Source organism: Drosophila bipectinata, chromosome 3R (assembly GCF_030179905.1).
Source record: "Drosophila bipectinata strain 14024-0381.07 chromosome 3R, DbipHiC1v2, whole genome shotgun sequence".
NCBI lineage: Eukaryota > Metazoa > Arthropoda > Insecta > Diptera > Drosophilidae > Drosophila > Drosophila bipectinata.
In genome coordinates, this window is record NC_091739.1 from 9,806,835 (window position 1) to 9,833,751 (window position 26,917).

Consider the following 26,917-nt stretch of genomic DNA (forward strand, 5'->3'; position numbering starts at 1 on the left):
TTTATAAATAAATAACTTAATAATTAGAAATAACTCACAAGTTTTGAGTACAATTTAATTATTAAATGCTTTTCTGAACCAAAACTATTAACCGTGTCCAGTTGGAATCATTCAACCCCAGTCAAGTGTTTTGATTGTCCAGCCCTGGTTAGATAGCCGCACCTATTTGTTTTCATTATAGATGCCACTTGGGTGTGTGCGTTTTTTGTAAAATTGAATTACTAACGCTGCGCAAACTCCCAGATCCGGAACATCAAAGAACGCGAGTCCTACAGCATCCAGCAGCATGCGCGAACTCAACAAACAGCAATCGCAGGACACCACAGACTACGTGGAAAAGGGTGACTATCCCCGAGCCACCAATGGAGTCGTCTTCGGAGCCCTCATCAGCTTCGCTGGCTTCTTCGCCCTGATGATGTCTTTCTGTTCGCCGTATTGGATCGAATCTTACGAGGAGACCCGCAGCAGCTTCAAAAACATGGGTCTCTGGCAGTATTGCTTCAAGGACTTTGTGTACCCCAAGTACCATTACCCCAAGGCCTTTACTGGATGTCACAACATCTTCTCGCATGAGTACTATGTGATCCGTGAGTACCTGCTGCCCGTTTGGCTCATGGCGGTGCAGGGCTTTGTTACCATGTCATTCATCATTGTGATGCTCGTCCTTACTGTGTTGTCGCTGACCATAATTCGGCTGCCTTTGAAGCCCGTCCTCCAGTACGAGTGGTTGCTGGTGCGTCTCTCCTACATTGGGACCGCCGCCTCCTCGCTGTTTATGTTCTTGGCCGTGTGCATCTTCGGTGGATGCGCCTACCGACGTGACTGGCTCATGTACCCCAAGTTCAATGTTCTGGGCTGGTCCTACGCCCTAGCCGTCGTCACCTTTATTCTACTTGGCCTGGCCGCTCTGGTACTGCATCGTGAGGCCAGGAAAGCATTTGACGCCCGTGGTGAGCAGAAGAACCTCGTCATGCAAATGGAGATGCAGGAGCCGGGATATCAGCCGCCTCGTCATCACCATAGCCAGTCTCGCAGCCTGCAAGGCTACATATAATTCGAATAATACGAAATATCACGAACACAGGTCAAGAACAAAAAATCTCAACATATAATTTTGACTTCCATAGCATCCAAGCCTTATCCTCTCTAGACTTTGAGTAAGAGGAACCAGAATATTATGCCGAAGTCAAAATTATCCTTGAGGAAAAAAAGTTCGAATATGTCGACCTGTGTAATTCGCATTCCATCCATTTGTCTAAGTAGTCGTCAGAATCTTTGTAACTAATGTAACTAATTCCGCCCAAAATGCCTTTAATAATCTTACATTTCGACCACACTTTTAGTGTAAAATTATACCGATTTTTATATTCACTTATTATATGACTTTTAAATTATATATGGCTTTATATGTGAGCTCATAAGAATACACAAATAAATCACAAAATACTTGTTTTATTTAAACTCTAGATAGTTAATTTGGATTAAGAAATTAGATTTAACTTTTTAAGATAGCTTACAAGGATCCGTTATCAATTTTGCTTTGCTACTCCATTCTTACCGGTTCGTGAATTTCCGCCCGGTTCACGAACAAGAGAAAAGCTAAAGTGACCTAACCTTTAAGCATTAGTGTGACCAACTACTAGGGCAACAAAGTGGCAAACTGAGGCACAACAGGGTGGCGGATTGTTTAAAACCAATTGGAATTTGGGACGATAAGCTTCGGGCTCCCACACGGAAAGCAACTACGCGCGGAATAACGTCGTTTGGAGTTCTGGCGTGAATTTAGTTTACAATATCGGGCAGTGCAATACTCTCCGGTGCAAACCTTGTCTAATTCCCAAGAAGTAATCAAAAGATAACCATCTGGTGCTACCCTTGGAGTCCCAAAATATTTATACACACCACCAACGGAACGCACGCACGCACAAAAACAACAATACTATACTTTCTCGGTGGCGGCAACATATGTAAAAGCAGCGATAAGAAAAACAACCCACAAGTGACACCAAAAATATACATAAAAAACGAGAACCGAGTGTGAATACCAATTAATGTAAATATGTAAGTGCATTATGAAGTTCTGTGCGTATGCCCACAGTATCGTATCGATTTTTGTGACCTCCCCCCGCCTTGTTTTTGTGGCGTTTTGTTTTGAGCTTTTGTTTCCGCGTGTACTTGCTGTCTTTCAACTTGGCCCTGTCTTTATTGTTAGTTCTTGACTTATTTTCCCCCAAATTGAAAAAGAACGCCAGGGTGGGCACTCCCGTGATTCACCTGTCGTGGTTTTAAAGCTTCATCTTTATTTTTTCGTCATGGGCAGCTGCAAAATCTCAGCTGCTCCAACAAAAACAATGAAAACAAATAAGCTCAGACCTCGTTGTTGCAATAACCGGTTTTCAGCGTTTATGTGCCAATAACTGGCTTTACTTTTTGTTGGGAGCTTATCGGTATTATATGTAAAAATATACATATATTTATGACCAACTCATTTATCTAAAAAAATAATAATCCTGATGATTGTATAAGAGAATCCTGCCTTAGATTAAAGCTTTAAATTGGTAATTGCTTGGGTATGTGTTAAATACATGTATATGCTAGTATTCAACATACCACAAAGCAGGATAACTGGCATGTCATGCCACAAAATCGATTCTCCACATCGGCCCAATGGCAAGAGTATTCCTGGCGCCGGAAACTTGATAGAAAAAGTGGTGACGTGCATGACAGACTCTCGGAAGGTTTCATTTTTTACAAGGTTTTAACCCCTATTTTAGGTTGTTTAATGAATTACTCAATTCAGTCATCTGCAAGTCATCTTTTCTCTAAATAGGATATAACTTATAAATTATAAGTTGTAAGTCAATAATATTCGATAGGTATTAACATAGGTTCGTAATTAGACTTACTAGACTAGTAATATTATACTTACCTTATATTTCATATAAAATTAAATATATTAAACACCCATCACCAGCTTTAATTTCTTCATATTCAAATATAAACTATACCTAGAATAAATATTTGTTTTCCTCGATTTCTTTTTATTTCATCGAGGCCCGTACCCACAGACTCCTGGCTGCCGTCTGGCTGTTCCCACAAGAGCGGGGGTTGCACAAAGTTGTTTTGTCTGGACGCCACCACTTCTCCCCCATCCTGCAGAAGAACCATCCTTTGTTGTCTCGGTGGAAACGGAGATGGGGATGCCGATGGCTGTTTTATGACGTAGTTGGTCCGGGCAACTTGAAGTTTGTTTGCTTGGCCGGGCCTGAAAAGAGTTCATTTTTCCTGAAATGCATTAGCCTCACTTATGGTAGCTGAGATCTCTGTATAGAATTTCCATGTTTGCTTAAAGCCAACAAGAGATAACCAAGTGGCTTTCTGGTAGATTGGAAAAGTCAGCCAGAAAAGTTTCCAGCTCATTAGAAGCAATTTGCCAGGGGACATTAATAGAATTTATTGTCTTTGATGAGGAGCATCCATTAGGAGTACTAGCTAAGAATAAACATATAGGAGATTTTAAATAAAAGGACAAAAAAATAGCAAATTAAAGCTTTGTGGTTAAGAGTCTGGTGTGGTAAGAGTCTGGTCTGGTCTGGTGGTTTCGGGTTTCTCTGTCTCGATCCAAGCTAGGTCTTCAATGACTAATCAGTCTGGCGAATGAATAAGCAAACAACCACAAAAAAATATTCAATTAAAGCTGAAACTATTCACGGAGAAAGGAGATGTGGGCTGCCCACCAACTAATTGATCTCAAATCCAAAGATTCCAATTGAGAAAACTTTCAAAAAACATGAAACAGTTATTTTAATTGTCTTATTTTTTATATTATATAAAATAAACAAGACATGACTAATACTCTGGCCAAGACCCCATAGAACTGAACTTTATTAAAACCGCCATGGGAGAGACATTTGAAACCAACAGAAATTGGAAAATGAGTTGGACAAGACGAGGAGTTTCTTTGTTCGCCAGAGTTCTTTGGCCCGAGGCCTGGGCCTTGACTCTGTTCTCCATTCGGATTGTCTTTGTTGCTGGTTGCTGTTAACATTTAATTTAATATGAGAGTTGAGTGTCCGGTTCCTGCCCCGAAACGCCACTCTGGCTCCTGATTGGTAGTTTATATTTGCATAATGTGGCATCTCCGGCCGGTGGGGGTGCGAGGTGGAGGTGATTTGTATGCCAGACATCAGACATTGAGCCGTAACCGAAGACAGTACTATGTTGGCTTTTAATTTAATTTATTCATGCAGGATTATATTCGCATAGAAGTTACCTGGCGGCCAGGAAAGGTATCTGATAAATGACATTATAATGCCAGATGTTTGCTAGGCTTCGTAGAAATAATCTGCAATAATAAATTATACAATTTGGCAAGGGGTTCTATCTTTAAATCCGGGTTATGGCTTGATGGAAGAAAAGTTTGTTTGTTTGGCCCAAAAAAATAGGCTTCACACGCCCATCACTGCATATGGGTAACATTCTTTGGAGCTCTATTCTCGCCTTGCTCCACTTTCAGTTTATTGTATTCGACTTTTCAAATGTACCAAACCAGGCCAAGTGGCGCGAAAGGAAACATGCACTTGTGGGTGCAGCTGGGGGTCGCTGGGAGTGTAAAGGGAACTTCTATTTGGGTCCTGCACGAAAACAAAGGCTGCCTCACATTTTTAGCACGCATTAAGCCTCCTAAGGGGGCTTTTGCTTCGTCGCTCTTTCAATTGACTTGGATTGAGCTGCAGTTGCAGTTTCAGATCTTGATGGCAGCGTCACATTTATGCAAATTGTTGCAACAGGAAATGAGGCATACCACGCATCCAGCCCCACCACAAAATAAGCACCAAACACGCCAATTATGTGGCAATTTACAAGAAATGTCGTCGCGAACAGGGAAGGGCACATAGCCTCCGTATTTCGAATACCCGGTAGAGTTGAAGGAACTCCTTTATGGTTTATGGAACTTATGGTTTTCGTGATTTTAAAATTTAAATTATGTAAAAAATGTTAATTGTATGCTTTTAATAAATCCCTGTTGGCTCGTACATAGGCTGACGCTTTTGATCTGGACTGCATGCGGGTCTAAAGGATTATTTATGCAGCTGATAGCTTTTCACAATTATTCGACACCTGTCTAAATACATACCGCCGTTTGTTTGGGAGTTTAAGCCAAAGCTTTTCAATTTTTATAATGACTTCTATAGAAGAACTTCCTCTTTATCCTCCATTTCAGATAGCAGATGTTTTTTTAATATTTGTTTAATGTCTTTTTAATGATAAAATGGGGCTAAGTCTTGAGTAAGAAAAGATTGCATTGGATGATATTTTTCTTTGTGTTTGAATTGTCGTTGATGGGCTTTATGTAGAGTATATATTATGGAATATACATATATGGAATCATCTTAAATATTCACCAGTATGTGTGCCTCACCAAGGCTTTATTCTTAACCTCAATACCTAAATGCAAACAGCTCTATTTCGTTTCCTTTTCCATCGTTTGTTAACTTTCTTTCTCAAAAACAAAAACACGCAAAGATTGCAATAAATTTTCACTTTCGTGTCTCTGCTTCGTGGAGCTTCTTGGTTTTAGTTGTTGGATCCATAGCTGCGTCGTGCTAAGACTGCATCTTTCCCCACCAAATGCACCTTGAGATTCCACCGCTGGTGTCGCCAAACTTGGTCTCCAACTTGGCTCATAAAAGAAATGTTTCAAGTGCAAACACAGTCTAGTCTTCGTGCCTCAAATAACCCAGAGCTTTGCTGGCTGACAGCTTGTTTGCTTATGGACTTAGCACATCTCATGGCAGTGCAACAGACTCCTCCTCCAGGGGCAGCCCTTCTTATGTATGTACATACTGGCTTTAATATGCACAGATGAAGTACAACGATGAAAGAACCTGCCTGGGGGCAGAGTCTTTATACTGCGGGTTCCATTGCATCAAATTAACCCAATGAACAAACAAGAATTCTAATTAAATCAGTCAGTCAGCTAGAAACCAGTGGAAACCACGGGAGGAGGTTCCTATAAATACCAGCCCCAAAGCTATTATTTATAGTTGTAGGAAGTACGATCGGTTTATTTTGGTTTCTGAATATAAACAAAGTTCGAGAAACACACGAGATCAGTGCCACAACATCAGATATTATGCATATATTTACACATTTATTCACTTTGTCGGTATTCCAAAGTCTTGCACAACGATTTCTCTCACCTCATTACGATTTCCACATTTTTCCGCTTGATTAGCTTTGTCTGATGAAAGTTTCGATGGTTTTGATTGGCTTTTAGTTGCTGTGATGACAGAATGCTTATAGAAACAATAGCATTTATTTTGAATACTTAGGAGACCCTCCTCTGGATCTGGATCGGCTTTTCTTGATCTTTACAGCACGTGGTGTCAGTTGATATTGTCAGAGAGATTGAATAATATGAAGTAACACGATCTACTCAAGCAATCAAGAAGTGGTTTTTATTAAAGGGCCCTTTGTGTTCCACTACAGTGGCTTTGATTGCCTTGAAGAGGGCTCGGAAAACTGGAGCAAGCCAGATCTCAAATCTAAACATGGGACTATAAAACCTCGTACTTGGTATAAAGATAAAGACTGTACATTTTTTTCTTTAAATTTTCCGGGAAATTCGGAACTAGTGACACAAAATCACCCGAATCTTGCCAAGATATTCTGCATCTCGTGGCCATCGAATGCCAATTGAATTAGTCGATCATTGATCGAATCGTGCGTAAAGTTCAAGTTCAAAGAATACCGACTGGTATCGACGATATTTATTGATGAAATAAAACAATTAATTGATTGATAATTGAGTGAAAAAATAAGAGTAATGCAAAAGCTAATAAAATTCGCGATACTTTCGGATAAGACCTTGAATGAGCCTTCGATTATAAAAGATCATCCCACATAACTGGCCATTAAAAGTCTACTTTTAACTACTTATAGACTTATGCAACATACTTTAGTAGTTCATACAGTATAATATTGTTGTTATATAGCCAGGGATTGTATTTAATTGGCCCTGTCAGTAAAGCCACTTGCAGAGGCTACTATTGTTGCTTTCTATTTAAATAAATCGGTTTGCGTAACGATGCTGGATAAGCAATTGTTGTTGAAGATGAAAACTTGGTGCTGAGTGCATCACTCTTAATCCCTCACAAGGGTAATTGCTTCCAAGATATCAGACATGGCAGACATGCATTAATCTTTATATAGTACGAGGGGTTTTTTCTTTAATAGCCCTTCTTACTGCACAATTTCTTCAATAAAACTGACAATTAGTATCTCTAAAATACTGCAATCTGCACCGAGTTCTACCCAGTGCCTATCCTGGAATAGGACTGTGTCCGCATTCGTAATGAGTTGACTAAAAACTCCTCCAGGGATGACTGTCTACCACGACCGGCGACTAATGAGCGAGGACTGCGTGGGGGCGGACGAAGGACGCAGTGCCTGCGGCGGCAAAAGCACATCCTGTCATTAGCTATGCAGGCCTGGAATTCTTTCCGTGCTTACCCTGTCCCATTTAATTGCATAATTTATTGAAAATTAAATGAAGTCACAAATTAAACTCTCTTTGCAGCTGGAGGCAGTCACTCCCACAACAATTACCGCCGATGAGGTGAACGAACCAGTGAACCCTTAACTCCATACTCCCGGGCCCCATCCAGCATCAATTCCTGACAATTAAAGAGAATCTAATTAAAGAGGAGGCATCTTCTAAGATGCCGTCGCTCCGCCAGAAGGTCACCACTTACTTCCGCCAGTTGAGCTTCATAGCAGAGCCTCGCGAGGGTCGCCGCCGGGCCTCTGACCACGAGGATGAGGATGGCAGCTTTATCACAAAATATCTAGAGGGGTGAGTCTCATAAGTTGATTACAAGTTGAGTTCTAAATAATTAACTTTTATTTCTCACTTCATTTAAAGGCGGATGCGTCGCGAGTTCGTGACTGGTCCGGAGATCTACAATGGACGGAATCCAACCGATCTGCCCGTCCTCAAACTGGACTGCTACGAAGCAGGACCCTGCTCGATAACAGCAGCCTGCACAGGACCAGATGAGGGTCTCACCGGCATTAAGCGATCCAAGCTCCACCTTAGCACCAGCTTTGCGGATGATATCGACTTCATAGACACGCAGCAGGAGAATGACGACAGCTATGGAGTTCGGAAGAGCTCGAATCCGGTGCCGGCAATACAACAGAACCCCACTAGGTTGTCCCACAAATTTGGTAGACCTCCGACAGGATCGCGGCGGCAGAGCAGCACTGAGCAACCAACCGGATCTGCCCCGGTCCCTGGCATGCGATCTCGCAAGAACTCAAAGACTAGCATAGCCAACCTGGCGGGGTCTTCGGCTATCACAGATTCTGGGAGCAAAACCGCCAATCAGAACAACAGAAACGAACTTAACTCCAAGGCTGAGGGCTCTTCTGAAGGTGGCTCTAACTTGGAGCGGGAGCGCCTGCTTCGGGAGGCAGTAAGCAACCTAGATGGCTCCACTGCATCCACGGTGGTTGCAGGAGTGGACAATTGGCGCAAGGAATGTGACTTTGCCTACGGAATCTCGGTCTCTCTGTACGAGAACAACATGCTCACCAAGGAGCCTATGGGCAACCCCATAGCAGACTGTTATGGTATGGTGGTACGCGGAGATTCCGCTGCCATGGCCATGGCTGATGGCGTGAACTGGGGTCAGTCAACTGGGGCATTCATCTTAAATCATCTCATCTAACATATATTCCATTTGCAGGTGATGGAGCTCGTTTGGCAGCCCGCTCGGCCGTCCATGGGTGTCTGGACTACCTGGACCGGACTGTTTTTGGCCAGGGACTGGAGAGTAGAGCTACCACAACGCAGGAGGTGTTTGTGAATCTTCTGCGAAGTCTCTGGGAAGGTCACGGCTGCATTCTCGAGGTGGGCGGCGCCCTCTCTACCCTGACCATTGCCGTCGTACTGCCGCTGGAAGGAGAACCGGGCAAGTTTGTGGTCTGCGCCTGCAATGTGGGTGACTCGCTCGGCTACATCTATTCCAAGAAACATGGAGTGCGGGAGCTGACGCAGGCCTCCCACGACATCAGCTCTATGCGGGACATGCGCGACGCCCTGGGGGCGCTGGGACCCGCGGATGGTAACAAGCCAGAGTTGAGCAACCTCACCTTCTCGATGAGCTGCATTGAACGAGGGGACATTGTGTTTCTCACTTCAGATGGCATCAGTGATAACTTTGACCCGGTGGTGGGCAAGTTTGCGGAAGCCTGGACCCCAGATGTAAAGCTGCAGACGGCAGGACAAGGAAAGCTGCCAAATCTGGCTCCAAAGCGACAGAACAAGAGCGCTTCAGCGATCTATGCACGCCTGCATCCCTCGACGCCACCAGTAGGTCGGCCCACGCGGCAGGCCAAGCCGGTCAGTCCACCCAGCAATACGCCCAGCCGGCCCAAGTACATGCGATCTCAGACCCTAATCGAACCTCGGCAGGGGGTAGTGCCCGCACCACCGCTCACTGCGCTGCCTCAGCGCATCCCAAGGTCGGTCTCTGGCCTGCCGCTGGTGACTGGACCTCAGCGGCACGCGCTCACCCTGTACCGCCTGGAGGATCTGCTGAGCTACGGCATAAACGGCACATTCTCGCCGTGCGCTTCGGCCCGAAAACTCTGTCACCTGCTCATCGATTTCGTGAGAATGATCACCTCCGCCAGGCGGAAGACGCTGGAGCAGAGAGAACTCTTCTACAAGCTCTCCACGGGACCTGACGGAGCCAAGCGGGAAGTGCAGCTGAATCGGATGCAGCACCGGGCTGCCAGAAAGCGAATTGTCGATAGTAGTGCCTTTGTGGCCCTGCCCGGGAAACTGGACCATGCCACCGTGATGGCGTATACAGTGGGCGGTGGGGAGGTGCAGGATAGTGATGCCGTAAACAAAAACGGTGTCGGGGATGATGTATCCCCCATTCTTCAGTCCAAGGAGTTTAAGGAGACTAACTTCTAAGGAGACCACAGAGAAAACGCTAGACTGCAAATCAAGCTTTTTATACAATACATTTTCACATGAGTGTGTTCACAAGATGGATATTAATTAGCACACCTGATAATATATATTTCCCGTGTAAAATCATACAAATATTTTCCTATGCGCCGATACTATATATATTATATATATATGTCTTACACATGTAGTGATACTTCTACATAATTCATAAATATTCATAGTGCTTTCGTTTAAGTTTGTTGATTTTGAATCGGTATTCCACTTCACCAGTCGAGCCATAGTTTTATAGCCATTTATTTATAAAGTTCAACGACAGAAATGCCTCAACTGTTTTAAACTACCAAAAAAACGTAAACAAATAAATATATAAACACAAATGTACATCATATTTTTACACTCGATTGTAATATCTGTACCAACAGCACAGCCGCAATTTTAAATTCAGAAAATTCTCTAAGTGCACAGCTTGAACTTGAGAATGAGCTGAGCAAACGGGCCTAATAAATCAATTGAACAACACCGCTTTTATAAACATAATAATCAGCTTCAATGTCTTTAAATGGTATTTAATTTATTACTAATTGCAGGTCGAAACTTTACAAGTCTTCGGAAGGTGTAACTTACTTATATTGAACAGAAAATGAATACAAAATTTGTCAGTTCCTTGTCATCGGCGAAAAAGCACATACATACAGTGTAAAATCCTGAGATGAATCCGTAAAAGATTCATGCTCATAATAAAAGCTAAACCCTAGCCTATAGACTATTTTTGCTAGCAAACATCTCAACTGTTTCGCATTCGCATGAGTAGGTTGGCAATGGACTGAGCCTGCCGGGGCGAGGAGTCCACAACTTGTTTGTATAAAATCTCAACACTTCGCAATGTCTGGGGCTGAAAATAAAATACGATTTTAGATAAGTCTTACAATGTGTCTAGTTCTACCTACAAGTGTATTTTCATCCATTTGGGATTGAGCCTTGTTGGCCAACAGCCAAAGTTTAACGGCCAGTTGAACGACGCTTTCCTTCTCCAGGTCAGCGTACCGAACTATCCGCAAGAAGAGCTCCAAGGACAGCTCAGCCTGAGCCCGCACCTGTTGAGCCATTCCCAAAGACTTAAGTTGCAGGAGAATGGCATCCACAACCTGCGCGCACATGTTGTTCACCTCCGTTAAGAATTTTGGATCATGTCCATAGAGATTATCATTGGACACAACTGCAAAATGAAATAAAACTTTAAAAATTGGCTATAAAATACAAAAAATATGATTTCTTACCGCCTTGAATGTGATAGGGGAACTTTTCCAGACTCTGAACATATAGCATATCTAGGGCATGCAGGTATATGGTAACTCGGGCAGTGCTGTCTGACTTGAATTCATGGCGGCCCACCACGTCCACCAGTAAACGAAGGAAATATAGGACGCCCTGCTCGGGACTGTCGGGAACCACGATCAAGGTGGCCAGCATATTGCAAAGATAGGAGACCAGATACCTCTCCAGGCTGCGAGGCATCCCATCAAAGTCTACAGTGGCTGCTGGCAAGTCATTTACCAACTGCAATGCGGCTTCGAAGCAGGCATCGGCTATCGGATATCTATAGTTTATTAAAACAGTTTAAAAATGCGCTTCAAAACCTACCTTGTCCCAAGCAAAGATACCGCAAAGCTAGCTGTCCACACAATAAATACAAATCCATTTGTTGCTGGACAGATCCTATACTGGGAATGGTGATGAAACAATAGGCGATGCACGCCTTGACAAATCCAGTTGACTTTGATCGATTCCGAGTGGCCAACTTACAGGCTGCCTGCACCAGAGTGCCATAAACAGCATCCAAGTTACTAAACGTGCCTCTGGCCTCCACAAAAAAACCCAACTGACGCTCCAGATCACTGCCGAAGTTCACTTTGTGAATAAAAACATTGACGAGTTGGGAGATCTGGCGCCGCTCGTCCTCCACGGTCAGGGCGCTAAAAAAAAGGGTAAATCTTTTTAGGGATAACTATTTTCAGAGAATAGAATAGGGATAACTTACTTTACAGAATCATTTAGAATCTTTCCTATATACATCAATGCATTCGTGACTACAGCATCGCAGGTGTATTCCTCGCTATTTTGTTTATAGTAACTGAGAATGTTCTTACAAACTTCCACGCGAACTGAATCCTTATGAAAAAGATCCAAGTACGGCAGAAAGTTGGGTTGTATCAGCAGTAGCTCTATACTGCGATAGTTCTGCATTATCCTGGTAAGAATGTTTTGTAGTTGAGAGTAGTGTTTCTCATAGGCGTTGCCCAGAAACATTCGCGAATTTAGTTGTCCCAGAAGTCGGTTTACTTCATGTATCTATAGCATTATAAGGATATTATTAGGAATATATTTTATTAAAAATTAAAATGTAAGCTTACCGTAAAATACTGAGAAACGAAGGTGGCCCAAGTCTCCACACTGTTTATGTATTCATTTGGATCCGTCTGTTTGTTGATGGTTTCAAAGGCCACCTTTAGAAAAGTAACACGCTGTTCTTGCAGGGGAGCACAAGTACTAACGCATGATCCTAGCAAGCGCAGAAGCTGAGACTTTGAAATTCCAGGTGTGTCCGAGGCGTTTATCAGCTCAATAAACTCGAGAGCATTTGCGGCAACAAACTCCGACGTAAAGGAACTCAAAATTGACATTAAAATAGCTCCGCTGGAATGCAGAAGTTTGTGTTTAAAACCAAATCATTCTACAATAATAATCTAATCTACTTATTCTTTAGATGTTTGCATTCCTTTAGCATATCCTGTGTGTAAAGCTCACATTTATGGACCAAGCAAAGCAGCATGTAATCAAAGGCTGGGGCGTACAACTGAAGATAGGAGGTGGCGGTGACGATTTCCGGATGTAAATTAAAGCGAGCTACGAAGCGAAAAATCTGCCAAATGAATTAAATATAGAAGAGTATAGAAAATGGTATTATCAGTGGCATAATCTTTACCTGAGGATATATAACAAATAAATCACTAAAGTTTTCTCTGATGTACCCTTTGCTAGACGTCAGCGACACACCCACGCGTACCAAATAGGAACGGGCGTAAGTAGATACCAGGGGATCGGCAATTCCCCGCAGCTGGTGCGTCAGTCGGTGCAGCTGCTTTTCGTACTCATCGCGATTGGATGTCATGAATTCGTAACACTTAAATATGGACATCTCCAAGTACAAACGAGGCAGTATCTCCCTAATAGAGGCGATTTTGTAGAACCAATTCTGGCAGGTATCCCGGGCAGTCTCGCGCTCCCGCTCCAGAACAGCCGCAGATGCTCCCAGATCTCCGGATGCTTTGGATCGTAGTCGATCGTAAACCAATTTCCCAAAGACATCCAGGATGTCCGTTATCAGTACATACTGACTGGGATAAAACTGCAACACCGTGGTGTCCGCCAGCATCTTGGCACACTGAATACCTATCTTGAGTGCCTTGACTCGCTGGTCGCTGTGCCAGGACTGAATAAGTTCCTGCTTCAGCTGCTCAAATCTTTGTATGTATTCCTGTTGCGTGAGATCCATCATGTGGCGCATGCTGCCGTCATCAAAGTGGTCCAGCTGCTCCAGGCGGTATCTGGTCTTGTCCGCCACAACGGTCTGCACTTTGACTGCAACAACAGACTACAGGTTATTTTTAATCATTAGGAAGGTTTTATAATATATCCTACTACTATCGCTGCCTCCATCCATACTTCCAGATGTCACAAGAAAGCTGGTGGAGAGGGAAAGCTTCTCATTGGTGGTAAACCGGTTGAGAATGCCCAGGCGCCTTGAGCTCCACTGTAGAGTATTATCCTCTTGATCTACCCTGTCGCGATCTCGGCGTTTCGACTTCAGATCCTGTGCAACAAGCTTGCTTAATGGTGGATTCAATTCAGACTTGAGTAGAGCTACTCACAAATTCTCCTCTCGATTCGCTGAGCGGATCGTCTCGTTCCTCATCCAGTCGAGCAAACTGCGAAAGAGGGTCGGTTCCCTCTAGAGCCCGGCTCAAGGGATTGCTGTCCACTACCTGATTAGGCGTTTTTTTATTTAATAATAATACTGCCAGGGGCGTTGTACCGAAAACTCACCGAGACTGTTTGCTGTTTTAGCGGATGGTCTGAGGTAATCTGACCAGCCAGATAGTTCCTCCGGACTTCGTAGCATCGTGGCACGCAAACCCTAGAATCAAATGATTTATTTATTAACATTTAATTGTTTATTTTTGTAAGAAAAGCTCACCAATCCAAGTTTGCCATGGCGCCGTGGTTGTTGTTGTCGGCATTCCGAGCAGCTGTTCGCTGAACCACAGACGTAGTCAAAACGACAAATTCAAGGGATTATATTTAGGAATTTCAAAACGTAATTTTGTGTTAAAACCAAAACTTCAATGTTGGGAGCAAAAATATAATAAACATAAAAATATTATAATTACCTAAAGAGAAGAATAAGCTTTATATGAAGAGTTATTTCCCCACAAAATAAAAAATTGACATTCACAGTGGTTTCCAACACTGTACATCCCTTTAAAAATGCACGAACTGTACGCCCATGGTACGTTTCGTGGCGAATAGCAAGAAGAAGCGACGCGTTGTTTCGTATATTTTGGTTGACAATTATCTTGAAAAACATTTTATTTCGAATCGCAGGCGAAAAAAATGTCAAAGTCTGCGCTAAAACATCTAAAGAGCACGTGCCGCGTCTGCGGAAAGTACGCGAGCAACAAAAGATCACCGAAAATATTCGACAGGACTAACACAAAGATGGTCGACAACATCGAGGCCCTCACTGGTCTGCGGGTAATGTTTTTTGTTCTAAATTTGTAGAATTCCAAGCTAACGCAGATCGTTGCATGATTCGTGTAGCTCGAAAACTATGGATGTTTGCCGGACCAGATTTGCGAATGCTGCAACATGGAATTGGCGTCGGCCATAAAGTTGAGAGAGCGCTGCCTCGCCGCACAAAGAGAGCTCCTCCAGGGATTGACCGAGGAGCAGCGCCAGGGAATCTCGCCATTTTACCGTGCCGCCGTCATGGGAGAGGAAGTTCAGGAGGTGGTTAAGGGCTCGAAACCAGAAGAGAATGAAGATATACAAACCTATCAACAGATTGAGTATGAGAATCCGAAGATGGAGATTATAGCCGACGGCTCCAAGATTGAATACGACACCTCAAAGATTGAATACGACAATTCAAAGATCGAGTACGAGAATGTCTATTTTGAGGTGGCCGAGGGCAATGCTGGCGATTATGATGAGACCTCCATTATTGAAGAGGCCGAATATGAGTCCCTTCTAGCCGACGACGACGAGAAGCAGCAGTATGTGGAGGTTGACGCGGAAGCTGCTGAAATGATTGTTGGGGACGTCGCTGAATCGTATGTGTACGACTCGGACGATGAAGTGGCCGTTCTTGACAATGTTTTGGATGATGAATATGAGCACGAGAACATAGTTGTAAAGAAGTCGAGTCTGCCACCAAAGCCTAAAAACCGTGGCGACGACTCACGTCGCCGTGCAACCGGAGGAGTTTACATTTGCGATCAATGTGGTAACCATATTAAGGGTCGAATGGCCTTTGAGCTACATTGCCGTCGCCATCGCGGAGACAAACAATACGGATGCGAGTAAGTACAGTCTCTGCAGCATTTACATTCTAAAGATGCTTTAAAAAAATAGAATATTATAAAATGATGTTCCATATCCAGGCTTTGTCAGTCGAGGTTCTGCACCACATCAGAGCTTAAGCGCCACATGCGGAAACACACCGGCGAGCGACCCTTTGCATGCCAGTACTGCGGCCGCTGTTTCACTGATTATACAACACGTGTGAAGCACGAACGTACCCACACTAACGAACGCCCTTATGTTTGTGGCACTTGTGGCAAGGCCTTCACCACTGGCTACATCCTTAAGAATCACATGCTGATACATTCCGGCGAGCGAGCCTACAGGTAGTACAATTTGTCTCAACTTTAATAAGAATCGTAACGAATTTATAAAAATCTTTCCGAATTCTTGCAGATGTGAACTCTGCGACAAGTCATTTATGCTACCCACTCATTTAAGCACCCACTTCCGTTCGGGAGTGCACAAACGGCACCTGGAAAAGGCCGAAATGAAGCAGGCCATGGAGCATGAGCTGAAGCGAGAACTCAAGGTGGAAGAGGAGGACAGTTTGCACATCTAGACTGGAGGCGTTCTGATAAGTATATGAATGAGCAAGGCAAGGATGACGATGGCGCAAGCCAAAAAGCATTTGTGCAAAACAAAACTTAATGTGTTAGAATTTAATCAAGAATAAACTGAAGCTTCAAATCCAGTAACAGTGCGAGTGGCACAGCGCATTCAGGCTTGAACTGTCCCCAAAGGCGGGTAATGATTAGCCTCTTATTTAAAATAAGTTAAATAATATAATGCAACGGTAACTGGGTATTGAAGGGTGAATCCTTTAAACAATTGCGTAAGAATTTTTAGCCCCTTTTAACTGGCGTTTTAAAAAATGTATTCTTTTATAAATTGATCGATAAAATTTAACAAGAAATGAATTATTTTGGATAATTATTTCCTAAATAAACCATGATGAAAACGGCTTAGTAATTTAATTCAAACTAAACCAAATTGTAAACGTACACATGTATGTCATCTATTAAACAATAAGCACTATAAATAGTTAAACTCATGTTTTTGTAATGCCCTGAAAAGTATACCTTTTAACAAAAACAAGAAAATGCAATTTGGCCTTTGTTATTATTGAGATTTTTTCGTTAACACATTAATTTGTACTGTAGACTAAAGTTGATGTACCCAGAGTTGCCAGTTCCAGAGAAGTATCTTCCTCCTGCTTCTGATCCAACGGCAAAGGCACTTCTATCATATAAGTTATTTCCTCCGGTTGCGTCTCTGCTATCGATGAGAGCTTGCTGTGCTCGTTTGGTTGGGATTGCGATTGACTGGATTCCGAGCCAACCTTCGCCTTCTCCACGTTATGCTTGTGTGTGTTCGAGCGGTAGTGCGTGTTGAGGTGCGTGGGGCGTGCGAACGACCTCTGACACAGCTCGCATCTGCATGATACAGATTTATTTTTAAACATTTCTATATATTTTTTTAAAGAGTTTACCTGAATAAACGCTCGCCCGTGTGAATGAGCATATGGTTCTTGAGAATGTAAGAATTGGTGAAGGTTTTTCCACACTGGTGGCAGGCGAAGGGGCGATCGTTGGTGTGGGTGCGTTCGTGCCGCATGCGACCACTGTAGTTGACATAGGATCGGTCGCAGTAGCGGCACGGAAAGTTCCTGTCTCCAGTGTGCATCACCTGGTGGCCCTTGAGCTCTCCGGCGGAGAGGAAGCGGGCTGGGCAAATTCTAGTAAAGGAATTCCCATTTAAATTATATATTATTCAAGATAGTCATAATATTAATCTTACTGGCACTGGAAGGGCCGTATGCCGCTGTGTTTACGCAGATGGCGATCGAAGGAGGACTTGCCTGTAATGTTTTTACCGCACTGGTCACAAAAGAACACCGTGAGCGAAGCTTTGGGCCGCTTTTTGAGCTTCACTGCACTCTTGGGACGACCTCGACGCTTGCCCCTGTTCGTTATGAGTGGCTTGTCTTCCTCCTCCTCTGATATAGACATCTCCTTGATGGCCCGCTCCAGGTCGGCCTCGTGGCTCGAGTCCAAATGATCGACGCCGTCGTCGTCTCCATCGCTGTTGCTCAGGCTCTCCAGCTTAATCATTACTTCCATGGGAGTGGGTGGCAGCACGGGCTCGGCACTTTTGTTATTTCTAGAACGACAACGAGTACTTCGGCGCACACATCCCAGGCGGGTGGATAAGGAGTGGGAGGTGGCTTTCGAGGAGCCAGAGGAAATTTCGGCTTCTGATTCCTCGAAAACTTTCTGACTCTTCAGGCATCGCTCCCGAAAGTCGATGGCGCTCTTCAGATCCTGCTGACATGTCTCGCACATCCAGTCGGGCAAGTCGGGCTCGCATTGCAGCTGGAAACGAACAATTTTAGTCGATGATGTGACTGTTACAGATTCTGTACTTACCAGGACACCGGTGAGTAACTTAATATCATGCAGTATTATCCTAGTGTCATTCAAGAACAACTTTATGGCATTGGTCGTGCTCGTGTTGGTGGCACACAAGCGACAGAGATTTCGAAACATCTTAGAAAATTAATTAGGACTAATAAGAATATTTCCAATTTTAAACATTGGCCAGCCAGTCACAATATTCTTCCATTCACCACGAAACGTAATCAACACTGGAAAAAATGAAAACAAAAAACTTGATAAAAATAGAGAGATACTTTTTTAGATACTTAGATAAAAATTGTAAATTATCAGTTAAAAAAGAATACGCTTCCTTAAAAATAAAAATTGTACAATGAAATTTAAAAAAACACATAGACTTTTACGTTTACTTTTACTTTTTTTTACTTTTGGAACGATCATTCAACAATAAATGAAGCCACTTATCGTATGTAGTATGTTTAATAAAATAATTAAAATTGATTGAAAACTAACTTTATGTTTACAGAATTATGGATTTAATTATGCTATATTTTCTTGCCCAAAAACAAAAAAAAAAAAACTAGAACTAAACTCTGTGGGTACTAAACTACACAATTTATTTTTATAAAATGTATAATATAAAATGTTAAAATATTTATTTCTTTTAAAGATTTTACTTTTTTTTCAAAATTACTATTTTTGTACATTCCTCTGATGCAACTTCGAGCGGTAGTGGGTCACAAGATGGGACTTCCTCTGAAAGGATCGATCGCAAAGATCACACTTAAATTGCCTCTCACCCGAGTGGATGAGCATGTGGTTCTTGAGTACATAAGCGTCAGAGAAGGTCTTCCCGCACTCAATGCAGACAAATGGTCGATCATTGGTATGAATCCTCTCGTGCTTTAGTCTCCCCATATAGCTTACATATTTCCGGTCGCAGAAGCGGCAGCCAAATGGACGATCCTTTGTGTGAACCCGACGATGATCACGTTGCTCTGCAGCGCTTCGAAACCTAGCACCGCATTCCCTGGAAAATGTTTTATATTAAAATACATATATGTATATCTACATATAATTTGAAATTCAAGAAAGGTTGTTATCTCACTCGCATGCAAATGGCCGCTCCCCTGTGTGCTTCAGAATGTGTCGATCCAAATTGCTTTTCGATGTGGCATGAGTGCCGCACAACTCGCAGATGTAGATCTGGTTGATCGACTTGCTCTTAAGGTTCGGCTTTTGAACCTTTCGGGGTATTTTCTTCTGGTGGTCGTCCGTTTTGGTTTTTGTGGATTGTGATTTTGGAGCTACCGCCAATAGCTGCTCTTCTTCAGAGTCACAAATTAGATTTTGGTTTGTCGGATCTTCTTCAATCAATACTTGAAAGGTTTCTTCTGGTGCCCTTGAATAGTCTTTTCTTTGTAGCTGCGATTTATCTTTTAAGCTTTCATTTCTTTCCGATTCACTTGACGAAGAGTCTTTATTAACTGAGGTGCATTTTCTAAAGCTTTTAATACAAAGTCTTCTGAATGAAATGGTAGACCTGAGATCTGACTGGCAGCGTAAGCATATAAAATTCGACACATTGGGAATTTCTTCCAACTGCAAGCAAACCAATCTATTTAACTTTTCCTTCTATAGGGAGATTCTTCTCCAAAATCCTTTAGTTCTTACCTGCAATCCTGTCACCAGGTTTAAGTTTAACAGGAGCTTCTTGTTTTCCAAGGCAAAAAGATTTAAACTCCTGGCACATATAGGACTTATCCCGCAAGTTCTACATCTATTCACAAGCATCTTGCTCGCTGCTCTCGACTCGACTAATTGAAAAGCAATTTCATGTAAATCCCAAACAGCATCGTCGACAGTCACAGGAAAACGCATACTGTGAAATTTAGGCGCCAAGTATGGAAAACTTTTAAAATCTTTAATATTTGACTTGTAGTTTTTATTATAAAAGGAAATATTACTTTTAAAGTAAATAAATTTTACTTTTTAAGGATTTGTCAGAGCTGAGTTATTGCTTAATTTTATCTTTATTACTATGATTTCAGGATTTATGATGATTTCAAGATTATATTGTCCATCTATCAGCAAAAACCTCTATCATTTGAGCCTTTAAAAAAGTTTTTAAATGGAATATAAACATTATATTATTATTATTTCTAAAAAAAAAAAACTTAAAAATATATATGAAGGCCGTTTATTTTGTGGAAACGCATTTTTGAAAACAGTGTTGCAAAAAACAAAATTTTAACATCTATACTGAGAATAAAAAGAGAATGAAGCCAAAAAGTATGCTACATAAATTGGTTTTATAACATACACGGAAAAAGAATTCGGATACCCATTATTTTTCAATGAACAGATATCGAAAACCCTCCCTAAGAAAAATAAGACTATTGAAATGGGGTAACCTATAGATGGATATGTTATTGGTATTTATCTGTCTTTAGGTTTTGAGTCGTGAATTTAGAACTACTGCGACCACGGCCATTATAAACTCTGAAAACCACCATGAATTTTGAGCCTATGCCAGTGGTAATTTTGATTTCTATGCGTTCGAACAGTCGTTGTCCTCGTAAACCTTGAGCATGTGCTCCTTGATCTGCAGGTCCTTGTGAAAGAGAAGTTCGCTGTGTAGAGCCTCTTCCCGTTCGCGGGCTATCTTCAGCTCGAGGAGATCCAAACGCCGTTTTTCGATGAGGATGCGATAACGGTGGAGCTCTTGCTGCCGCTGCCGAAAGGTGGGCAAGTGAGGGCCCGTGCTGCCGCTGCTGGCACTGGAACACTTGTTGCCCCCTGCCGAGGATGCAGCGGCGGTGGAGCTACCTTTTGTTCCTGTCGTGATTTTGTTGGTGATGACTCGACGCTTGATGGGACTCGTGCTGCGTCCAGTAGTTTCCGCGAACGATGGGGTCGACCTGGGAGGGGTCGAAATGTGAACGCTGATTATTTCAGTGCGAGGTCGCATCTGCGGCTGTTGTGGCGGTGAGTTGACGTCCAGGTCTAGAACAGGACTGTTCGTTGGAACCTCCAGATCGCCGGAGCAGCAGGAATCGGTGTCATTGGCTAGTGACATATGCATTCGTTGGGCGAATTTGGGTGCCATTTCGCGTACCACGCACTTTTGCTGCGGGGGCAGGCAAAAGGACTCTACCTTGAGATCAGTCACAAGTTTAGTAGGTCCCCGGGAGGTGCTCTGAAGGCGTTCTGAACCAAGGTCCTTGCTCCGCTTGTATTTAAGGGACTCGTGGGAAGGCTTGTAACGGAGCGCCAAGCTGGGTTTCACGGTCAGGGCAATGTCCGCCGGATCCTCCTGCTCGGCGCCTGCACTGGCCATCTCCTTTTCATCCGCCCGTCGCTTGCACGTTCCGGTAAAGAGCCGCTGCCAGTAAGCATCCGCACGCTCTTTGACAGATGGCTCTTTTACCTCCGGCAGCGATGTGGCTGACGAGTGATTGTGCTTCCAAGCCGATTCATGGACATCGGACGCTTTCTTGCTCTGCTCCCGCTCCTTGATGGTGGTTTTCTGCTTGCGCAGTTCGCGCAAAAGCATCAGCCAGTTCTCGCTCGCAGTGCGCTTCCTGGGACGCTGTTCTGGTTCGGACAGGGCTACAGCGCGAACTTTCGGTTGCTGTGCAGACACGCACACGTTACGGGCAGGGACGCGGCGGTATTGGACCAAGGAGTCGAAGGTCTCCTCTTCATCAGTGAGTTTCCACATGACTCGGCGGCTACTGCTGGACATTGACTGATTGAAAGCCTCCTCTGGAAGAAATAAAAAATATATGTATTTGCTATTGGGCCCATATAGGCGGTATAGGTATACCTGACTTGTGGCTTCTATCCATGGAGTTCCCTGGAGATGCCACGGCCTACAGTAGTTCCTGTTTGGAATTTCTAAAACAAGTAATTTGAAGGACGTGTGGTGTGTGTTTCGTAAAAAGTTTTAAAATTTTCCTTGCTGTGTTACTCTGATGGATAAAAATAGCCTCATAGCCTACTAATAAAAGACAGTGATTGTTTTTCATCTTTAATTTCTTTTATATCGAGTGTATATAACTTGTTATAAAATTTCAAAGGATTTTGTTGATTTTTTTTTTGATTGATTTAATAACTAAATAGTGTTAGATGCGCTTTAAAAGTATGTTAACATTTTGGGTTCAACGAAATTACATAAATTTAAAAATAAATTACTCCACATCCATTACAGGATGTGGCCCTTGCAGGTTTCACTTTGCATATGGACACGCCTTCTAATTAAAATTGTATTTTTAAAAGCAGAGATTTATGGACTATTTGAGATTTGTAATTAATATTTGCGCTATGAAACCACAAAAAGGTCTTTAAAATTATACACAATCTTTGTTATAGCTTAGAAGTTTCTTGTGAACTAGCAGTTAGTTAGTGACTAGCATTAGTGGAGCTGCCTTTTATTCTTATCCTCTTCAATATATTCATTCCTAATCCGACTACTACTTCATTTTAGGCGGGGATAATTGAGCTAGACTTTTGGGGGTTTCGCCAATAGGCTGAATTATTGAGAAGAGTTCGCAATTAGTTTGCGGCACCAATTTGGAGAGGCTTTGCCTAGATAATGGGCTAAAAATGTTCCGTATGATTTAACTAATTTGTAACGCGATTTTTGGTAATTGTTGTTCTTTGGGCTTTTGCTTTAGTGTTAGTACATGTTATTTACGCTATATTCTAGTTTTATATAAAGTATTTTTAATAAAGTACACACATCGTCTTGAATTTTCGTGGGCTTGTGAATTGTTTTTTTTTTATGGAATTTGTATTACAAATTTTGAATGCTTTGTTCTATATGGCTGAATTTGTAAGTTACTATTTGTTACATTTATTGTTAACCAATTATTTCTCTGATTTGAAGCGAACATTTCGGCTGTCTGACTATCCTTCTTAAATATATTTTACATTTCTTCTAAAGATTCAAGATATTTTTCTAAATCTTGTAAACTGTTTTTTGCTAAGTTTTTTTTTTCAATATTTCTGTTTGGATTTTTTATAAAAAAATTTCATCTTTAAAATGTGAAAATTATTCAAGGTTAAATTTAACTTTCTGTCTTATATTGGTTCCAATTGATGCTTAAATGTTAACAATTTTTGTATATAAAACCGTCGAATATATGTATGTGTGTATCTGTTATTACAATCCTTACTATACAAAAGAAGTAATTTCTTACATATGCTTTTTTGTCTGTACGCTTTTACATTTTTCTAGGCCATGAGCAAGTCGGCCTGCCTACATCTGGCTTCTATCCTTGGTTTTTGTTCTGTCTGGTCTTGTAAATGTTTTAAAATTTTAGCATGCAAGTCGTTAATATACAAATATTCCTGTGCTGCTTTCTTTATGGGACTAATCGTAGGTGACTGGACGACACAGTGAGAAAACGAAGACGATGGCATACCACACCTCGGTCAGGTAAAGGGCGATCTGCAGCGTGCACAGGCAGTACTCCAGGCGCAGTCGATAGGTTTGCAGAAGCAGCAGATAGGAGACGCCAATGAAGCAGGGGACGGTCATGAATACCGACAATATTGCTGAACAACCTAAGGAGAAAATAATAGGTTATTATACAGTCAAAATCTAATTTAAGCCTAATTTTGTCGGAAAGGGAGAACATTGGGTACCTTTGCCGGCCAGCGTACTCATACGCCCCATTATCAGCCGAATTGTTTCGAAGACAATAAAGCCAATCATAACTCCGGTGTCCAGCGCTAAAGAGTGGCCAGTGTAGCTCAGATTGATGGCCTTCAGCAGACCCATGGCCATCTCGCAGCATGCGAACATGCCGAAGTAGAACGAATTGAGGTAGATCAACACCTCGTAGTTCATGCTGGGATTCGGCTTCTTCGGCACGAGAGGCGGCGGGCGCTTGGGTGGCATATTTTGATTTGGTGACTTGGCTCCTGCCCCTTTTCTTTTTGGATTATAGCGCAAACTATACGAAATCTACCTCCCGAATGGCCCGTGGCGTTGCTCACGTTGGGCTCTGTATTTTTAGACTAACCATAATAATAACGGGGACCTGCCGCGCTAGTTGAAAGCTGCAGCGAGCTTCTCACGATTTGGCTCGGCTGTTTATTTGAGTAATGAGCTGCCGGCCGTTGTCGCCTTTTTATTTCTTTTCTCTTTGGTGGCCAGCATTGACCGGTGGATAGCCTGCCCTGAAACACGAGGTTCCTGGGTACAAAAGCCAAACCAAAAGGCCGAAAAAAATGGGGACAGATCACGTCTGTAATCTTGTCTTGCTTTCATACAAAGGATCTGGATAACCAGGTTTATAAAAGAATAAAATCACCATCATATCTAGCTTTAAAGAGGCTAACACAAGTTGCCGCAGCCGAACAAAACTTGCGTTCCCCAGTGGCCCGTGTACATTACATTTGAATTAGAAGTGTACATTGCACCTAGAGGACAGAAGCGGTGTTGCATGAGCATGCAGTGCGCACATAATTTTAGATCATCACAGCAGCCGTACAGCAGACCGTATAAAAATACCAACGGCCAACGGCGAGACCGTGTCGGAGAGTCGAACCAACAGCGCCACAACGCCAGCAGGGAGGCGACAAAGGCCGGACAAAAGAATGCAACTAAGAAATTCAAATTAAATACAACTTTGCTTTTGATAGAATCGGACGCGTCGCCTAACGTTACGATGTGATTTCGGTAGTCGCGAAAATTCTCTGATTTGTGCGTTTATATAACTTACGTACTTTGATGAAATGTCTCTTCTAACAAAAGTGGATAATCCTTAATGTTATGGATTAGTGCGGATTCGGAGTGCTGGTCGTTAAGTCCACATTAAAGTTGAAGGCCCCAGCAATACGCTTGATGTAAAAGTTCCATAGAATGGTGTCTCGTCTTACTCGTAGTCGTCGCTTCTCAAGTGTACCCATTGTTTCGTCCAATCCTCCGGTAGGCGGAAGTGCTGCTATGCTCTTGGTCTCGATTTTGGTAGTTGACGTGGCGGCAGCAACGGCAACGTGGTGCATCAACTGCTAGGTATATGTCACAGGACGACACATTGTACAAATAAAAATGCTGGCATAGACCAGTTCAGCACCTTGTAGGGTGATCATTAAGGCACTCAGAATAATTTCGATTTTGAGAACAAAGGTTTGAAAACAACATAAGAAGATTACGATAGCAAGACTGGGCAGTGTTAATATTACGGATGCGGTTGCTTGCCAGCCTAGAAGGAGAAAAGATTATATGGTAATTATTTAGTTGTTTATAAGTTAGTTAGTTATTTATATTTAAAAATTAGGCATTCGGAATGATCAGAACAATTCTTTTTTAGCTAATTCTCAGTAGAATGATTCTAAAACAATCTTTAAAGGATCTTAAACAAGATTTCAATTTAAAACAATTCTAAAATATCAACTAAAAATACTTTTTACATTCGGTTGCCTATTTATACATCTATATACTATAAAACACATGAGAGCCTAAAAGAAAAATTAAATCTTATTTTTATGAACTAATAAATAACATAAAATAATGTATTCCTAAGTAGAAAATTAATGCACACATATGCACATAAGGATATGAACATTTTTATGGCCTTTTGTCTCACAGAAAAACACTGGATGGAATAACGAGTTGATGACGAAACTGTCGCCCCTGCGACTGGGCCAACAAACTTGCCCACAAGTTGCTATGATGTTATGACTCCTCAGTCCGCTAGGAACTCTTTCAAAACTCACCACGATCGCTAAGACTGCTCTTGCGGCCGAAGACGATCCGCAAGGTCTCGATGATGCACAGTGAGAGCAGGATACTGGCTTCGCGCGACAATACGTTCTCGCCGTAGTTCAGGTGGATTGCCTTCAGCACGCCCACGCCCACTTCGAAGGTGGCGTACAGGCCAAAGTAGAACGAATTCAGATACATTAGTATCTCATAGATGAGGCTGGCGTTCATGATGGGATATTGAGTCCTGTGAGTCTCGACTCCGAGCTGTTAGCAGAGCAGTTTGAATATATTTTTCCAGCTCTATCGGTGGCTCGCAATCCAGGATTAGATCCAAGCTCCGTGACAACCTACGGCTGCAATCGTGCTTCCATTGACACCTATGGGTGATCCAGACGATGGGTGGTGCTCTGTTAATGGCACTCCTAGCGTATTTTTAATTGCAGCCTGCTCATAAGTATATTCACTAAGAGCCTCGCCTATCGTTGCTGGCCTATTGTTGTTGCGGTGGCGTTGTCATGGGAGTCGAGGCGTGTGTCGGTTGTGTGACAACTCTATGCTAATATTAAGTATGTACTGTGCGTTCACGTTTATTTATATTTTATAGGTTGCTTGGAGAAGATGAGCAAAGAGCAGCGTTTGGAGGAGCTTATATAAAACTCTTTACGTCAAAGGAGCTACTGTGTTCATCTCTCCTTGCTCGTTCACAACTCTCGCAGCGCATGGACGCACTTCCTCCTTTCAGATTTTTACCATTAATAATTTTTTAAATATTTGAGGCCTTTTATGGGACGTTCTCTTGTGTGTTGTTGCTGTTGGGAATTTTTCTTTTCCTCCTCGCTGGTGATGGTGGGTGATTGCGTAGCGTTGCCAGACGTTTGCATGGAAAATGAAGGCAGCTGACCGTTTTTGTTAAAACTGATCGATGATGAAGCTTAGGAATGTTTTTAGGGCAATTGAGCGACTTAAAACTTAGTATTAGCTTTGTGAAAGTTTTAAAAGATTATACCATAAACGACTTGTTGCTTTTCAGTTTGAAAATAATAAGGACATATCTCGTTCTCTGTCAGTTCTTTTTCGATAGTCCGGTTTCCAGTAATGAAAAACTGTGCCATCTCTAACTCATCTCTAGTATCTAAATACCATCTCTATCTTTATTTATTGTGTTATTTT

General features: G+C 42.5%; 9 protein-coding genes across 12 annotated transcripts; 3 read left to right on the forward strand and 6 right to left on the reverse strand.

Moving 5' to 3' along the window:
* The first annotated feature begins 163 nt into the window (after window positions 1-163).
* Window positions 164-1,375, forward strand: pck (Claudin superfamily protein pickel). Its single transcript, XM_070281003.1, has one exon. It carries the CDS (start codon window positions 287-289, stop codon window positions 1,052-1,054), a length of 768 nt encoding a protein of 255 aa, XP_070137104.1. The 5' UTR covers window positions 164-286; the 3' UTR covers window positions 1,055-1,375.
* A 307-nt stretch (window positions 1,376-1,682) lies between these two features.
* Window positions 1,683-10,531, forward strand: LOC108121058 (PP2C-like domain-containing protein CG9801). The gene is made up of 4 exons (XM_017234978.3): window positions 1,683-2,061; window positions 7,583-7,858; window positions 7,928-8,694; window positions 8,754-10,531. Exons 2-4 carry the CDS (start codon window positions 7,725-7,727, stop codon window positions 9,989-9,991), a joined length of 2,139 nt encoding a protein of 712 aa, XP_017090467.2. The 5' UTR covers window positions 1,683-2,061; window positions 7,583-7,724; the 3' UTR covers window positions 9,992-10,531.
* A 5-nt stretch (window positions 10,532-10,536) lies between these two features.
* On the reverse strand, window positions 10,537-14,396 carry LOC108121057 (VPS35 endosomal protein sorting factor-like). The gene is made up of 12 exons (XM_017234977.3): window positions 14,247-14,396; window positions 14,096-14,186; window positions 13,921-14,034; window positions 13,691-13,862; window positions 12,975-13,630; window positions 12,745-12,911; window positions 12,403-12,685; window positions 12,030-12,340; window positions 11,633-11,964; window positions 11,269-11,577; window positions 10,939-11,207; window positions 10,537-10,883 (listed from the first exon to the last, which is right to left on the reverse strand). The coding sequence occupies exons 1-12, from the start codon at window positions 14,261-14,263 to the stop codon at window positions 10,776-10,778; spliced, it is 2,829 nt and encodes a 942-aa protein (XP_017090466.2). The 5' UTR covers window positions 14,264-14,396; the 3' UTR covers window positions 10,537-10,775.
* A 32-nt stretch (window positions 14,397-14,428) lies between these two features.
* On the forward strand, window positions 14,429-16,329 carry M1BP (Motif 1 Binding Protein). Its single transcript, XM_017234992.3, has 4 exons — window positions 14,429-14,803; window positions 14,870-15,630; window positions 15,712-15,957; window positions 16,028-16,329. The coding sequence occupies exons 1-4, from the start codon at window positions 14,663-14,665 to the stop codon at window positions 16,191-16,193; spliced, it is 1,314 nt and encodes a 437-aa protein (XP_017090481.2). The 5' UTR covers window positions 14,429-14,662; the 3' UTR covers window positions 16,194-16,329.
* Window positions 16,330-16,734: 405 nt separating this feature from the next.
* Window positions 16,735-18,266, reverse strand: LOC108121068 (transcription factor Ouib). Of its 2 annotated transcripts, XM_017234993.3 has the most exons (4): window positions 18,061-18,266; window positions 17,432-18,006; window positions 17,124-17,369; window positions 16,735-17,067 (listed from the first exon to the last, which is right to left on the reverse strand). In XM_017234993.3, exons 1-4 carry the CDS (start codon window positions 18,178-18,180, stop codon window positions 16,779-16,781), a joined length of 1,230 nt encoding a protein of 409 aa, XP_017090482.2. In that variant the 5' UTR covers window positions 18,181-18,266; the 3' UTR covers window positions 16,735-16,778. The 2 variants fall into 2 exon arrangements, with proteins under 2 accessions (XP_017090482.2, XP_070136780.1); XM_070280679.1 differs by lacking the exon at window positions 16,735-17,067 and having other exon boundaries at window positions 17,175-17,369; window positions 17,493-18,006.
* Window positions 18,267-18,720: 454 nt separating this feature from the next.
* ouib (ouija board) lies at window positions 18,721-20,085 on the reverse strand. 2 transcript variants are annotated; one of them, XM_070281501.1, is made up of 4 exons: window positions 19,995-20,057; window positions 19,702-19,939; window positions 19,136-19,629; window positions 18,721-19,057 (listed from the first exon to the last, which is right to left on the reverse strand). In XM_070281501.1, the coding sequence occupies exons 2-4, from the start codon at window positions 19,906-19,908 to the stop codon at window positions 18,721-18,723; spliced, it is 1,038 nt and encodes a 345-aa protein (XP_070137602.1). In that variant the 5' UTR covers window positions 19,909-19,939; window positions 19,995-20,057. The 2 variants fall into 2 exon arrangements, with proteins under 2 accessions (XP_070137602.1, XP_017090484.3); XM_017234995.3 differs by having other exon boundaries at window positions 19,702-20,085.
* Window positions 20,086-20,432: 347 nt separating this feature from the next.
* Window positions 20,433-22,021, reverse strand: LOC108121053 (uncharacterized). Its single transcript, XM_017234973.3, has 2 exons — window positions 21,857-22,021; window positions 20,433-21,795 (listed from the first exon to the last, which is right to left on the reverse strand). Exons 1-2 carry the CDS (start codon window positions 21,876-21,878, stop codon window positions 20,579-20,581), a joined length of 1,239 nt encoding a protein of 412 aa, XP_017090462.2. The 5' UTR covers window positions 21,879-22,021; the 3' UTR covers window positions 20,433-20,578.
* Window positions 22,022-22,833: 812 nt separating this feature from the next.
* Window positions 22,834-24,153, reverse strand: LOC108121056 (transmembrane protein 216). The gene is made up of 2 exons (XM_017234976.3): window positions 23,680-24,153; window positions 22,834-23,598 (listed from the first exon to the last, which is right to left on the reverse strand). The coding sequence occupies exons 1-2, from the start codon at window positions 23,933-23,935 to the stop codon at window positions 23,405-23,407; spliced, it is 450 nt and encodes a 149-aa protein (XP_017090465.2). The 5' UTR covers window positions 23,936-24,153; the 3' UTR covers window positions 22,834-23,404.
* TMEM216 (Transmembrane protein 216) lies at window positions 23,457-26,658 on the reverse strand. Of its 2 annotated transcripts, none has more exons than XM_070280678.1 (3): window positions 25,759-26,658; window positions 24,762-25,244; window positions 23,457-23,598 (listed from the first exon to the last, which is right to left on the reverse strand). In XM_070280678.1, the coding sequence occupies exons 1-2, from the start codon at window positions 25,973-25,975 to the stop codon at window positions 25,051-25,053; spliced, it is 411 nt and encodes a 136-aa protein (XP_070136779.1). In that variant the 5' UTR covers window positions 25,976-26,658; the 3' UTR covers window positions 23,457-23,598; window positions 24,762-25,050. The 2 variants fall into 2 exon arrangements, with proteins under 2 accessions (XP_070136779.1, XP_017090463.1); XM_017234974.3 differs by having other exon boundaries at window positions 23,460-23,598; window positions 24,766-25,244.
* Window positions 26,659-26,917: the final 259 nt, after the last annotated feature.

What these genes read in the sequence shown, in the direction of transcription:
- LOC108121058 (XM_017234978.3), top strand. Translation starts at nt 7,725, where the DNA reads ATGCCGTCGCTCCGCCAGAAGGTCACCACTTACTTCCGCCAGTTGAGC. An exon ending in ATCACAAAATATCTAGAGGG is followed by an intron (nt 7,859 to 7,927) that starts GTGAGTCTCATA and finishes CTTCATTTAAAG; the next exon opens with GCGGATGCGTCGCGAGTTCG. An exon ending in GGCTGATGGCGTGAACTGGG is followed by an intron (nt 8,695 to 8,753) that starts GTCAGTCAACTG and finishes TTCCATTTGCAG; the next exon opens with GTGATGGAGCTCGTTTGGCA.
- TMEM216 (XM_070280678.1), bottom strand. Translation starts at nt 25,975, where the DNA reads ATGAACGCCAGCCTCATCTATGAGATACTAATGTATCTGAATTCGTTC. An exon ending in GAGCAGTCTTAGCGATCGTG is followed by an intron (nt 25,245 to 25,758) that starts GTGAGTTTTGAA and finishes TTCTCCTTCTAG; the next exon opens with GCTGGCAAGCAACCGCATCC.
- LOC108121053 (XM_017234973.3), bottom strand. Translation starts at nt 21,878, where the DNA reads ATGGATAGAAGCCACAAGTCAG. An exon ending in GGATAGAAGCCACAAGTCAG is followed by an intron (nt 21,796 to 21,856) that starts GTATACCTATAC and finishes TATTTCTTCCAG; the next exon opens with AGGAGGCTTTCAATCAGTCA.
- LOC108121068 (XM_017234993.3), bottom strand. Translation starts at nt 18,180, where the DNA reads ATGTTTCGAAATCTCTGTCGCTTGTGTGCCACCAACACGAGCACGACC. An exon ending in AGTTACTCACCGGTGTCCTG is followed by an intron (nt 18,007 to 18,060) that starts GTAAGTACAGAA and finishes GTTCGTTTCCAG; the next exon opens with CTGCAATGCGAGCCCGACTT. An exon ending in ATACGGCCCTTCCAGTGCCA is followed by an intron (nt 17,370 to 17,431) that starts GTAAGATTAATA and finishes TTCCTTTACTAG; the next exon opens with AATTTGCCCAGCCCGCTTCC.
- ouib (XM_017234995.3), bottom strand. Translation starts at nt 19,908, where the DNA reads ATGCGTTTTCCTGTGACTGTCGACGATGCTGTTTGGGATTTACATGAA. An exon ending in ACCTGGTGACAGGATTGCAG is followed by an intron (nt 19,630 to 19,701) that starts GTAAGAACTAAA and finishes GTTTGCTTGCAG; the next exon opens with TTGGAAGAAATTCCCAATGT. An exon ending in GAGCGGCCATTTGCATGCGA is followed by an intron (nt 19,058 to 19,135) that starts GTGAGATAACAA and finishes AACATTTTCCAG; the next exon opens with GGAATGCGGTGCTAGGTTTC.
- M1BP (XM_017234992.3), top strand. Translation starts at nt 14,663, where the DNA reads ATGTCAAAGTCTGCGCTAAAACATCTAAAGAGCACGTGCCGCGTCTGC. An exon ending in GACAAACAATACGGATGCGA is followed by an intron (nt 15,631 to 15,711) that starts GTAAGTACAGTC and finishes TTCCATATCCAG; the next exon opens with GCTTTGTCAGTCGAGGTTCT. An exon ending in TCCGGCGAGCGAGCCTACAG is followed by an intron (nt 15,958 to 16,027) that starts GTAGTACAATTT and finishes GAATTCTTGCAG; the next exon opens with ATGTGAACTCTGCGACAAGT.
- pck (XM_070281003.1), top strand. Translation starts at nt 287, where the DNA reads ATGCGCGAACTCAACAAACAGCAATCGCAGGACACCACAGACTACGTG.
- LOC108121057 (XM_017234977.3), bottom strand. An exon ending in GCGAATCGAGAGGAGAATTT is followed by an intron (nt 13,863 to 13,920) that starts GTGAGTAGCTCT and finishes CTTGTTGCACAG; the next exon opens with GATCTGAAGTCGAAACGCCG. An exon ending in GTATCTTTGCTTGGGACAAG is followed by an intron (nt 11,578 to 11,632) that starts GTAGGTTTTGAA and finishes GATATCCGATAG; the next exon opens with CCGATGCCTGCTTCGAAGCC.
- LOC108121056 (XM_017234976.3), bottom strand. Translation starts at nt 23,935, where the DNA reads ATGCCACCCAAGCGCCCGCCGCCTCTCGTGCCGAAGAAGCCGAATCCC. An exon ending in GAGTACGCTGGCCGGCAAAG is followed by an intron (nt 23,599 to 23,679) that starts GTACCCAATGTT and finishes TTTTCTCCTTAG; the next exon opens with GTTGTTCAGCAATATTGTCG.